This window comes from Sphaerodactylus townsendi, linkage group LG04, assembly GCF_021028975.2.
Source record: "Sphaerodactylus townsendi isolate TG3544 linkage group LG04, MPM_Stown_v2.3, whole genome shotgun sequence".
Classification (NCBI taxonomy): domain Eukaryota; kingdom Metazoa; phylum Chordata; class Lepidosauria; order Squamata; family Sphaerodactylidae; genus Sphaerodactylus; species Sphaerodactylus townsendi.
In genome coordinates this window covers 110118101-110131718 of record NC_059428.1, presented here as the reverse complement: position 1 = coordinate 110131718, position 13618 = coordinate 110118101, and the positions used below count along the sequence as shown (strand labels likewise).

Genomic DNA, 13618 nt, shown 5'->3' with positions numbered 1-13618 from the left:
ATCTAACCCCCACCCCAATGTATTTTAAAAGATTTTTCTGGGGAGTCCTCCAAGTTTGCAGAAAAAGCTGTTTAGTGTCTGTATGGTCCCAATATGTAGATTAGATATCTACAGTTGGGAGAGACACATCCGTGTTAGATGTATAGATATTTGTGGGTGCAGCCTGGGGAAGGCAGAGGTTGGGGAAGAACCTCAGCAAAGTCTAATGCCATACAGCCCACCCTCCAAAACAGCCATTTCTCCAGGGAAACTGATCTTTGTAGATCAAGTGTAAACTGTGGGAGATCTCCATATCCTATTTGGAGATAAGGAAACCTGCATATGTTTGTGTGGCCACATTCAAGCCAGACCTCTGACAGAATTTCAACTACTTTCAACATCAAGAAGGAGACATTGACATGGCTCAGCCTATGATTCTGTCCCCCTCCCTGGGGGAGGGGGGAGAATATGACAAGCCAAGGACACCACCAGACACCTGAGTTAGTTCGTCCTCTTATTCCCTTGGACAAAACTGTGGGTTTTTTTGCCGCAGCAGAATTTTATATGCAAGTCAAAGAAATAAGGCAATAAAGAACACAGACTCTTTTTCTATTGCACATCCAAGAATAGCATGAGGTTGCTGAAATAGATTTCTTTATTCCCAAAACATTCCAGATCAGCAGAATACAAGTTGTAATCAAGTATTAAAATCATAATCCGTCATAAGAAATCACTAATTAGTGCAACTGGGTTTTGTAAAAGGTCTATAAAAACAGGATTTACTTCCATGAAAACCCATTAGTTCTTCCCGTACATAACTTGTTAATAAAACGTCCCAATATTTATTCTTCACAAAAAGTACTGAAATACGATCGTTTAGAGATCACTGCTTCTTTTAAGTGCAACGTAACATAAGCCCTCCTTATAAATGCAAGACCACCGTGATAATAAATTAGCATTGGAACAGGAAGATGAGAGAACAGACTCAGGTCAACTTTCCCCCCTCCCCCAAAGGCATGGCAGTTTCAAGTGAACACTTGTGTGTGGGCGTGTGCACACACGCACCTACATTATCACAACATATACACGCAACACAGCTTTTGTAGTGCCTGTGGATAGGCCCTGATTCAGCTATGGGCGTTCTCAAGATGGGGCAGAGTTCCTAATGCCAAAATGCCCCCTATAATCCCAAGCACCAGAATGAGAGTGGAACGGTCAGGCATTCCCCCACCCTGTCCTTGAAACTGGGGTCGTTGCCACTGTTGCTCCCTGGGACTTTTCAGCATCAACAACTGCGCACATTTCAGCACCCGGATCCTCATGCAGTGAGTCATGCGTACATTAACATCTGCTTCTGTGGGCAGATGGGCCCTGGCTAAATCGGGGAAGATATGTTTAAAATATGTTTAAGATGTATTCTGAGTGCTTATAATTAGGGAAAAAATTGCTTATGGCACAGACAAAATTTTCATATTCTGTGACTCCAGTGAATATAAAACACATTAAGTATAAAACAATGCCCTTTAGAAAGGCTAAAAAAAGTAGCAGAAGAATCCACCTTGTAAATTTTGCAAAAAAAATATTAAACTCATTAAAACATCACCTTTTAAAGCAGTACACAGATTAAATCGTTCTGAAAAATCTCTTTATGATTCAAGCATCCAGAAACCACATTTTGGCGCCCCCAAGTGGGCTCCCTCTGGTACTTTACAGATTATATTTTAAAAGGTCAAAACAATAATACTTAATGTTAATTTGACAGCACTGCGGTTTTCCGAAGCAAACAACTAAGTGCAGGATGTGGGCTTTGCATATGTTTGGTGATCAATGACAGAGAAAACAAATAGCCCCGTGCGACCCATTTTCCCCCACCTTCAGTCTAGTTACCCAGCCAGCTGGGTAAAAGGATCAAGCATTCTGTCTTGCCTGTAGTTCAGGTCTCTTCAGTTTTAATAACAGCCATCTCTCCAGTTGCCATCCCGTAGAGTACTAAGTGAAGAAAGAGGTTTTGGCGGCTGAAGGAAACTGTTTGAAGAAACAAGCCACATCAGAAAACAGAACACAGAAGAACAGTCTAATCCAGCATAGAACTGCATTGCCAAAGACATTGTTTGACTCCCTGACTGCTCGATTGAAGAGAGGTATCTGTTCAGGTTAGGTCTAACCAGTGGTGGGATCCAAAAATTTTAGTAACGGGTTCCCATGGTGGTGAGATTCAAACAGTGGCGTAGTGCCAATGGGGCTGGGCGGGGCATGATGGGGGCGTGGCCAGGCATTCTGGGGCGGGGCATTGCTGAGCGGGGCTGTGGCAAGGACGCAGCCGCTGCGCTGGTTCTTGGGCAGGAAATGAATGCACGCAGGGGCAGGCTGCCACGCACTTGCCTTACGCTGGTGCACCTCCTACTAGACTGCTTCAAGTTCTGCACGCTACTGCTGAAGAGTGGAGGAGGGGCGTAACTAAGGCAAAAATCACGTGGCAAAATCACCAATTAGTAACCCCCTCTCGGCACACACAAATAATTAGTAACCTACTCTCGGGAACCTGTGAGAACCTGCTGGATCCCACCTCTGGGTCTAACACCAGCAAGGGCATCATTAATAGCTCATTCATTTAACATCTATGGCTGATGGGCCCTTTTTTTAGCAAGATGTATAAACTTGGGACTTAACACAGGCTAAAGGGACAGCAGTTTTGCCAGCTAACAAGATGCAGTGGGTAAAGCAAGGGTCACCATTCTTTTCTTTCATGCAAGCGACTCAGGAGTAATGAAAAATACCCCAAGCTACTCCCTGCCCTCCAGTATTTTACCAACTGTGGTGGCAGCCAGTGGGGTGTAGTAATTAGTGTCATACAAGAGTCAGGGAGACCCAGGTCTGAATCCCCACTCTGCCATGGAAGCTGATTGGGTATCCTTGAGTTATCACACACATTCAGTTTAACCCGCCTTGAAGGGTAGGTTTGTTGCGAGGATAAAAGAACACTGCGAGCAGCTTTGGGTCCCCACAGGAAGGAGGAGTATAAATGAAGCACATATTTCAGAGCTGAGAATAATAACACGAGACAACACAACTAATCCTACGGTAATACTACATGATGCATATAACACAGGGGAAAAAAATAGATGTTTGAATACTCCTCCCCGCCAAGAAGAAAAATCCCCACAAATTCTAGCAAGAGAAGAATGCTTCACAAGAACACAGGAGACAAGGAGACAGCACGCCTGGCCAGTCTCATAGTGAGGATGTGCGTCCAAGATTGGTTTCCCAGCATCCGTTGCCACGGGAATCCTTTGGCTGACCTATAAGAGCACTCCTTCAAAGCAAATTTCTGCAACCTTAGAGCTTTTCTGCATTCTTAGACTGTAAGTTCCTGTTTCTTCTGAGGAGTCAAGGGTTAGTTCTTCATGTGTTTTGCTCCCTCTAGAGATCAGTTCGATATGACACAGTTTTATGTCCAGCACAGCTCCCTGCAGATTTAAACTCTGTGATATTGAATCAGCCACTAGGTGGAACAAAATTTGGACTTTGAAGGCAAAATATGCAGTTCAACACGACACAGGCCAAGCCCATGGTTCAAAACTGGGTTTGGGCCCAATCCAGCTTTAAACAGCAGGCTCTACCTATGAAGCCCACAGTTTAAAGATGGACCCAGCAGAGCCCAGAATTGAATTGCAGGCTTGGCCTGGCTGGGTTCAGGTTTATATTGCTGACTCTGCCTCTGTGGACATTGGTGCAGCCAGCAGTATAAGCTGGATCCAGGCCCTGCCGGGTCTACCTGAGCCCACAGTTGCACTACAGGCTTGATCTGGCTGGGTCCAGCTTTATACTTCTGGTCCATTTCTGGTTGTTGTGACTTCAGGGTGGAGCTTCAAAGGTGGATCTAGAAGTATAAAGCTGGACACGACCAGGCAAAGTTGCAGTTTATTTAACAGTCTTTTATAACTGATACCTTTTGCTGCATCAAAATCTGGAATCAAAATCTGTAGTGTAGCAATTTTTAGTATGCTGTTCAAGTGTGTCTCTGTAAGCTGAGGACGTACTTTTGATTTATCAACATTCATTACAAAGAAGAGCTATTCACACACATATGCTGCCCAAACAAAAATTTTACCAGCAAATGCCTTAAGTTGGGGGTAATTTGGACTCCAAAATGGGTAAACTTTGCTAATGTCAACTTCAGAAAATTTATCCTTGAGCACAGTGTCACATTACAGATCAATTATTTCCATCTGGAGCTTCTCTGCAACCTCATGGACATCCAGAGAAAATAAGTTCTAGAAAATTCCAAAATCTGTGTATAGGTTTTTGAAGGCAGAATCCTTTTTTGGGGTTCATTCCTTACTTATTTGTGGAGATATGCTCACCAAACACATATTTCAGAGTGGGAACTTGTGCCAAATAATGTTCTTGAAGGTAAAGCTTCAGCTCAAAGGCACAAATGCTGCATAAAACTCTTTCAACCCTGCATTTTTGTGTTGAGACAGTTCAGGTGTTTTGATTTATCCACCATAAAATGCAAGATCTTGAAGCAATTCATTATTCATGGACAGCTTTTTCTTTCTTATCCGTTATCCATTATTTCACTTTGTCATTCTTATAGTACAGTTCTATAATCTAACAATCACACTTCAGTGTGGTATGGTACACCATGGTCAATCATTCTTTCCTCCAGAGGGCTGTAAAATTGCCTGGGACTGAGACTTCTGGCTCAAATAAAATCAACAGTTTTTATAACCAACTCATGACATCATCAACCTTATCCATCTTCAGTGTTTTGCTGCACAGAGTTTCTTGGTGCAAAATGCAATGAAAACTGAAAGAATTGTTGCTATGCAGCCAAGATCAGCCACCTGACATGATTTGTATGGGCATAAAAACTGTTAACTGTTCATGTGTTTTGGCAATATCTGTGCAAATGTTAATAAATCAAAAGAGACACACTTGAACACCATACTCAAAATTGCTACAAGACAGATTCTGCCTCCAGATTTTGATGCAGTAGTTCAGACCAAGAGGTATTAATGATCAAGGACTGTTAAATAAAAGAAAATATTGTGAGAGTTATTATTTTAAGGATGTCTATATTTGAAGTAGAAAAAATATCATTAATTAGCTTTGCCTGTGCCTTCAATAAAGTTTCTATCTCCAGTGCTTGGCATTACATTTTCTAATACACCTGGCCCCGCCCATGTCATATCTGTCCTGCATAGCAAATGAGTTCAACACCCCTGCCTTAGAAATTTAGAAACCACCGCTCTAGTTCCTAGTGCATAACTCCATTTCTTATGCTGGATGTGGAGCATATCTCCACAAGGGTAGTGTCCCTCACTATGGAAAATGAAAACATGTGTTTTGAACATTTATGCGTTCACTAGGAGGCAAGGCCAAGTGACATATCTTTCAGTGCACAAATCTCCTTCAAACAATGATTCCATCATGTGTGCCACATGTCCATACTAAAATCAGAATGTGCAGCACCCTCGAAGACATCCTTTTTTTTGCTGAAGTTGTAAACCCTTCTTTCTAAACCCTGAACAATTTCACATTTTCTGGATTTTGTTATAAAGGAAACAAAGGTGATTCTTGATGTTATCATCAGATTACGTAGTTGGTTTTTTGCTCATTTTAAATGAAAAGGTGTAGGGTATTAATGCACTTTTCAGATGGCATAATACATACATTACTATATGTTACACAGGACTGTCATACTTCAAGGGTGAATTTGCCATCATGTTGCAGATTTCAAGATAGTTACACAGGATAAATTATGCTAACTAAGCAATTCAGTGCCATCTTAAACTGAGTCACCCTCTTCCAAACCAATTGGTGTCATGGACTTGAGAAGGGTGCAACTGTTTTGGATTGCATCTCAGTCAACCATACTTTACCCCAGATCAAACAGCATTCTGTTGAATGATGTAGTCATCCTTTCCAGGACCCAACAGAGCTCTACACTAGCCTTATAGTGTGAAAAGAAACAACTGATAGTCAACCATCAAAAGGCGTGGCACATAGGCGCCGGCTCAAGCAATTTATATTACCTATTAGTTACTTGTAAAGTATGCCAAATTGTTGGCTATTAGACTTATCAGACTATTGTATCTCCATAACACATATATCTCCACTTTAAATCCAATTCATGCAACAATTTATTACAACCTTCTCTCAAGTCCATAATCATGTAATTGTTAAACCAACAATGTCCATAATTGTTATGAACTTGTATCGCAGTCACAGCGGGTGACATTGACGCAATAATCTTTACAGGATTATGGACATTGTTGGTTTAACAATTACATGATTATGGACTTGAGAGAAGGTTTTGTAATAAATTGTTGCATGAATTGGATTTAAAGTGGAGATATATATGTTATGGAGATATAACAGTCTGATAAGTCTAATAGCCAACAATTTGGCATATTTTACAAGTAACTAATAGGTAATATAAATTGCTTGAGCCGGAGCCTATGTGCCACAAGTGTTTGTGTATCTTATACTGTTTTGAACGTAGCACATTTATTTCATAGATAGTCAACCATCAAAACCACTAAGTGCTGACCTTTAGAAATCGTCCAAAATCCAGGGAATGGAAATTGAATGGAAACTGGCTGGCGCAAGTAAACAACTTTAGATATTTGGGGGCGGTTCATCAAGCCTCCAGCTCCAATGCAGCACACAATTGCCACATTGCTGAACTGGGAGATAGCTCAGCCTCTAACATAATTAAATTTCTCTGATCCAAAGGAGGACATTTATTCCAGCAGCTCTCAAATTGCTGAAGGCCAAGACACTGGGACAACTACTGCACAAATTTCACCTTGGACCTCTTTCCTCACATCTTACAGCACTTCAGTGTGTTCACTCTAAGTTTTTAAAAGCAGCCCCGCAAGTTCCCAGCTGGATGCCAAACTTTAAGGTGCTACTTGAGTCAGTCATTATGAAGCTGGAGTTTAGGGTGAGTTTCATCATCAAACTACACATGGCTGAAGGACAGCTTAAAATCTCAGAGCTTGCTTCCCCTGATTCTTCAAGACAAATTTGAAGCCAAATGGCCCAGAGCGGTTCAATCTAGTCTTGACAGATTAGGCTTCTCCTCACATGCTCTTCTACAATTGGATTTGGAGCAAGCAAAACAACTTGTCAGAGACAGAAGAGAAGACACAGAATGTTAAATGGACATCCCAAGAACAGCTGATTTTAAATCCTCTGTTGAAGCCAGATATATTCTTGTCCTGGTACTATATCTATCATCACCGGAAATTTGCAGTTACAGAAGGGTGTTCACTCTGGTGAGGTACTCAGCACTCCCCTCAGCAATCCCAGAATATATTTTTTAATCCCTTATGCTGAATGAATGTGTCCACACTAAACAGGGGAAATAGAGTTGATTGAGCACATTTTCTTCCATTGTATACGTTTAAGGATGCACAATAAAAGTTTAGCCATCCAATTTCTGAAAAGTTCCCGGGCCAGTCAGAGAAAGCAAGGCTTCAATGGCTTCTTTCCAGTGAGAACTTCCAAATCTCAAGCCAAGCAGAAAAGTTCTGTCTACTGGTTTGTAAAGCCTGAAACTCACAAGTCTCCAAAGAAGCTTACTCAAACCCTGTTTTTGAGTGACTTGGGTGGGGCGGGAGTGAGTGTTTTTAATTCTCTAACATTAATATCCTTGCTGCCTATAGGTACAATTTATCATGTTATTTTTTGTTTGTTAGTTAAAAGCCAGAATAATAAATTACATTAAGTTAAGCATTCTGCTGTGTTACTGTTTTAAGAAAGATGTAGACAATTTCCCTGATGAACACTTGAACCCACTTGGGCTGCAAACTTGCTGCATAGTTAAGTCACTCAAATCCCACGGAAGCCAATTTAAGCAGCTGAAGAGCATGCAGGATTTCAGCCTCTGGGTTTACCTTTTAATTACAAAAGCCCAACTTTTAGCAACACTTAATTATCATGCTACCAACACAATTAAAAATGGATGGGGGAATATTCAGTGGCACTTGGCTGAACAAAACCAATTGCTCAATCAGTGTTCTCTCCAAGGGAAATGCAAGGAAGCAGTTGACAGCACGCCAGCTGAAATAATTTTTTTTAAATCTGGCCTGCGCACCTTGTGACTTTCAAAGCTGAACACAGCCATATATGGAGGTGTGCAAGGGGTCCAGGGATCCCCTTCCTTTGGTGGTGGTGGTTATTGTTCCATGCCTGGGACTTCAAAAAGGGGTGTGTTTGGCAACAGTGATGCACATAGCTGTCAGGATGCATCCAGTTTGACTAGACACAAATAATGTCAGTCTGGCATATATTCTCTTTAATTCTCCTTTGCTTTTACATTATTTGCAATGCTCAGGCAGCAAAGACTCAGCAAAGATGGCTACTCTTGAGGGTCAAGAGGCAGAAAAGTAGGACAGTCAGTTACACATCGGGAAAATTCCATCTAGGGGCAAACTTGCACAATATACGGATCTCCAAGCCACAAATCCAACCAGCAGATATTATGACCTACTTTGTACCTAACCACCACCACTCCTTTTTGCAATCTCAGGTACTCAGTCAAAACCTGAGCATTATTAGGCCCTGGCACACCACCAAACACAAGATTGTTCATTTCTGAGATATTTCGGTGCTATTTACTAAGGCTTTCCTCTGGGCTCAGAACATGGCTGAATGCCATCACTTTTCAAAAGTTTGTGATGGGATATGTCACAGGGAGTTGATGTAAGTTTTATGTTTGATTGTTTATGTGCTACAGTTCCTTTAAGACTGCATCATATGGCATTCTGGGGGAAATTTCAGACTGCCAGTTTCAGGCTGTGCAAACTTTGGCTATTCAAGAATAACTGATGACGCTAGAAGTAGTTTTCAGGGTTCTGAAACTATGCTGAGTGTGCTTCACTTCAGTTTCCCGGCTTTTTCTCACCCTCACATTCCTTGCCAGCCCACACCTTGTGACTCCTTGATAACAATACACTGGACAACCATATGGAAAAGGTATTCCACATCAGACAAAATAAGCCCTGCCCCTCAACCAAGAGAGTTATTAGAAGTAAGTGTTAATGCCAACAGCTTCTTTTGTGAATAACTTTCAGCTCCCCAAAAGGAACAACCCAAAACTAAAACCCATGTTACTAACAAGTAACAAGGTCATTCCTTCAACAAGTCTTGTGCCATACAGGAAACCAGGATCTGGGCATGAACAGCTCATCTGCTTTTGGGTCAGAAAAACCTTCCATCAGGTTGGCACAACTTCTAACCCATCAACCTGAATCCCAAACATGAGCCAGGTTAGGCAGCTCACCAAGATGTTATTCAAGGAGACTCCATTGGCGGGTTGTGTTTGGCATGGTGGTTACCAGCCCGTCACCTACCAGGCTAAACTGCCCTCCAATCCTGTGTGGCAATCCACGAACAAACAATGCACACCACATGAAAACAATAATAAGGTTCAGATTTTAAAATTAAGGGGCTTTCAATGGAAATTTCCTGTAAGGTCCTGGGATACAGTAATTTTCTTCATCTTCCATATTAGAGTAGATTGAACACTGGTAGTAGAAAGTCACAGCCAATTTTGAGTTCTCCAGGCAAGAGTTGTTCAATGGTGGGTTGCCATTGGCTGACTTTGGGTAGCAACCCTAGTCGGCCTTGGTGGTCTCCCATCCAAGGACTAAACAAGGCTTACCCTACTTAGCTTCTGAGATCTGATAAGATTGGGTAGCCTGGACTATCCAAGTCAGGGCAGATTGAACATTATCATCGAAGAAAAGATGCTTCAGAGAATTTACTCATACCTTAAGAGAAAGAAACACACTAAGGTATCCCAAATTTTATCCCAAATTCCCCCAAGACAGTCTAGGAAATGATTTATGCCTAAGATAGATCTTCTTTTAGAGATCCATGCTCCTTGGAGAACTATGGGGGGCAAAGGGAACAACTACATAAACACCTTAAAGTTGTACCACAGTCATGCCCTGAATCTTTACTTCAGTCAAACCACTCTTACCTTCGAATAGGCTGTGCAATTTTGCTCCTAGGTATGCTGCTACCACCTATGGCCAAGGAAGGCCTGGGTAGACCACTGCGCGTTATGATCCCTACATTTGCAGTCTTGTTTGGCATTGGGATGCCAGAGTTAGAGTGTAACTGTAAGGTGCTTGGCAGTGGTGTGTTATTGCTGCTGCTGCTGCTGTTGCTGCTGCTGCTGCTGCTGCTGCTGAAATAAAGCCGTGGGACCCTGTTGGGGCAGTGGCTTCTCTGTGAGGCCAGTCTGACATGAGACTGGAAAGTGTCCCACACTGTGAACTCGGTGCTGAAGTTGTCCTGGAGAAGGAACTAACAGAGGAGGGCAAGAGTCACAGAGTTACACAACTGTGTGCAAGACAAATTCATTTTACGCTAATTCAAGTATTCTGCTCATATTTAGCTTATTTATATCCCACCTTTCCATAAGAAAGCAGCATTTTACTGTCACAGTAACCCTGGGAAGTAATTTAAGTTGAAAGAGATCACAATCTTGAGAACCCTTTCCTGGGAATAAGTCTCCGTTGGAAAAAAAAATGGGATTTACCTCTGACTAGACCCACTTTGGATTACTTTCAGAGAATGGCCAAGCAACTGCTCATAAGCCATAACTAGAAGCTGTGACAAGAAAGCTAGGGATGTTTCTAGGGTTTAAAATTCTTTATTACAACAACCACAAGAAGAACCATAGTTTATTTTATTATGTTATTTAGTATTTCATTTAGGCAGGGGGGCCAGAATGTTGGTCTAGGATCTAGCAGAGAAGTGAGGTATATATGAAGGAAATAACTAAGCAAGATTGATTCTGTGAGCCATCTCAAGGCCCTTGTTGACTGAGAAGCATGACAAGTAAATGTTTAAAAAAAGATTTCACACTTACTACTGGACTGAATTCTTGATATCCCATTACCAGCTCCGTGCAAGTTTGAGTCAAAGCTGAGACTGTTCCTCACAGTGACCGTAGAGCCAATGGTGGTGTTGACAGTAGGGGTGCTTGGCATACGGGCTAAGTTGGGCATGCTCCGTCGGAGTTTGTCTGCAAGAAAACCAAAGGATCCCCAGGGTGAGAAAATGCATACAGTCACTTTAGACCCCAGCTATTATCTAAGAAGACATTTTTGGGATAACACATTAAGTTTGATTCTGCCTAAATAAGTATTGGTTTAAAGTTAGGACAAACAAGCTTTGATCTCAAATACAGATGGAGCCTGAACTGTAGAATGAACATTCTTTAAAACCTCCCGAGACACAAATCAGGTTGGCTGCATACAAGTACTTTCAGGCTACTTCAAAGCTTGTGATTTCTGCCCTAGATACGGACGATTCATCTGAAATTGCAGCCACAAGAGAGCCATTTTGGAGATGCAGGATGGAGAAAACATATAGACAAGGAAAATACCCTTGTTACATCAGGATCTCATTGTTGGGGGATAGTTGCATGGGGAGTTGCAGGCTCTGGCATACTGATGGTACCAGCAAGAATTTAAAAAATCTGGTTAGTAGTCTGCTAATTTGCAGTCTCATAATGAGGATTTCACTTCAGTGAAGTCCTGCTACACTCCTGATTATCAAGACAAACTCAGCTTGCTGATAACAACATGGGGACCTGACAGATCCTTCATGACTTATCTCGTTGCCTTCCTATGTAAGAAGTGTTCTCTCTCACCCTCTTTTCCCCATCTCAGGGAAAATGTCACTTGTCTTTGACTTCTAACTGCCATCTCCAGTAATTCCTTCTCATTTATACAGAATTTTGTACGATACATACTTTAACCCTCTGCCTTGTCACATGATGTTTAAAGCAGTAATTGTACATTGGGAGTAACTTCAAGTCTGACGCTTCCACTCCACTAGGCCCCCCTCTTTGCCCACTGAGACAAACAACCCTTAAAAAAGTGAGGGAAGCGAAGACAGAAGCCATTTTGGGTGAGGGAGGTCCACTCGTTCCAGCAGAAATCCCTCATTACTGTCCCTCCCCACTGATTAAGTAGAGATTAAAGCCTTTCCTTTCAGTGGCCACCACCATCTCCTGTTCACAGCCAGCAGCTCAAAAGCTACTTCACATTATGGGGCAAAAGCAACAGAAGATGGGGAGGTGCCTCCCAGATAATTTCCTATGCTTCTGGCTGTTGTGCTAAGAGAGAAATTTTGTTTGATTATTTCATTTATGCCCCACCTTTTTCTCCAATGGGGATCCAAAGCATGTTACATGTCACGGGTAAGAATTTGAACCTGGGTCTTACAGATTACTAGTCTGATGCTTGTAACCAGTATACCAAACTGGCTCTCCATACCACAAATCACTTATTTCCCTCTCTCAGGAAAGGGTACAAGTAAGATTCTTGCATTTATATCAAATTAGGATTTGGAACACAAAGGTTTGAATTCCCACTCCACCGTGGAATCTCAACTTGGGCCAGTACTTTTTTCAAAATAACCTACCTCACAGGATAATTATGAGGATGAAATGGAAGAGGGCAGAAGAATATGGTGTAAGTTGTTTCAGGTTCCCACTGAAGATAAAAGTAGCGTAGAGATATGTACATTTATAAATACATTTTACCATAGATAACAGCCCATTATTAAGAATTATTGCACCAATTTATCATTAACAATTTAGATTATTAGAATTATTTCATTAAAAAAACCCTGAAATTTAATTGTATTCTAGTGATTTATGCTTGTGTTGTATACACAGTTATTCATGATGAGCTATTCAGTCATAATGTTAATTAGATTTTGCTGCTTAGTGATTCAAGGCTGTAGTAACAAACTGTTGAAAATAACACAAAACATCCAGCTAAGCATGCTTATCCAAATTCTTCCATGCACAGCGGTTCAGAAACAGGAGACAGTATCAACTCCATTTTGGCTTCCATTCTGCCAGGCAAAAAGTACTCTGAATGGTAATCAGGGATTTTTGTTTTATTCATAGCAATGAAACCACAACTTTACTGTATTTGCCACTGTCACTGAAGGCTTGACATAAAAACACACTAAAAAGCAACACCTTTCCCTTCAGCTCTATAAACAACGTTGGGAACTGTAATTCAGGGCAGTTTACAGCACCTTACCACATGACAATTCTTGGGACTCTATGAATGATGATCTCATAATTAAATTGGCACAAAATTGCTGTGAGTAAACAAGGCCCGAGACAGACAGTAGGCCACAGGATTTTCTTTGTGAGTACTGAACATGCAGGCACAACAATAGTCCTGCCTCTTTTGTGACAAATTTATGCAGAGTGAGGCACAAAACATCTTCAGTTACTGCCAAGCTTCGTAGGCACAAATAATTTCTTCAAAGAGCATCACACATATCGTTTTTAGACTAACGCATGTCTCTTGCTGTGATCACCAAAGCACTGCAGGCAATGAGCAAAGATAACATTTTTTCATCTTTTCAAAGAACCCAGACTTGAACATTTCAAATATCTGCTCATGGAAAACCTTTGCTTTCTTTCAAGGAGGATTCCAGAATGTTGTAGTGCTTAAAAGTGCCAGACTTTAATCTGTAGAACCAGGTTCGATTCACCACTCCTCCATATGAAGCCTGCTGGGTAAGCATGGGCCAGTCACAGTTCTCTCAGAACTCTCTCAACCCACATGGAGGCAGGCAA

General features: G+C 41.6%; 1 protein-coding gene across 1 annotated transcript in view; it reads right to left on the bottom strand.

The window, feature by feature from the left end:
• Window positions 1-583: 583 nt before the first annotated feature.
• SLAIN1 (SLAIN motif family member 1) overlaps window positions 584-13618 on the bottom strand; it is a 52319-nt gene continuing 39284 nt past the window's right edge. The window contains 4 exon segments of the mRNA XM_048495077.1: window positions 584-2004; window positions 9980-10198; window positions 10200-10308; window positions 10877-11032. Of these exon segments, the coding sequence (XP_048351034.1) occupies window positions 1929-2004; window positions 9980-10198; window positions 10200-10308; window positions 10877-11032 (560 nt within the window). The 3' untranslated portion in view covers window positions 584-1928.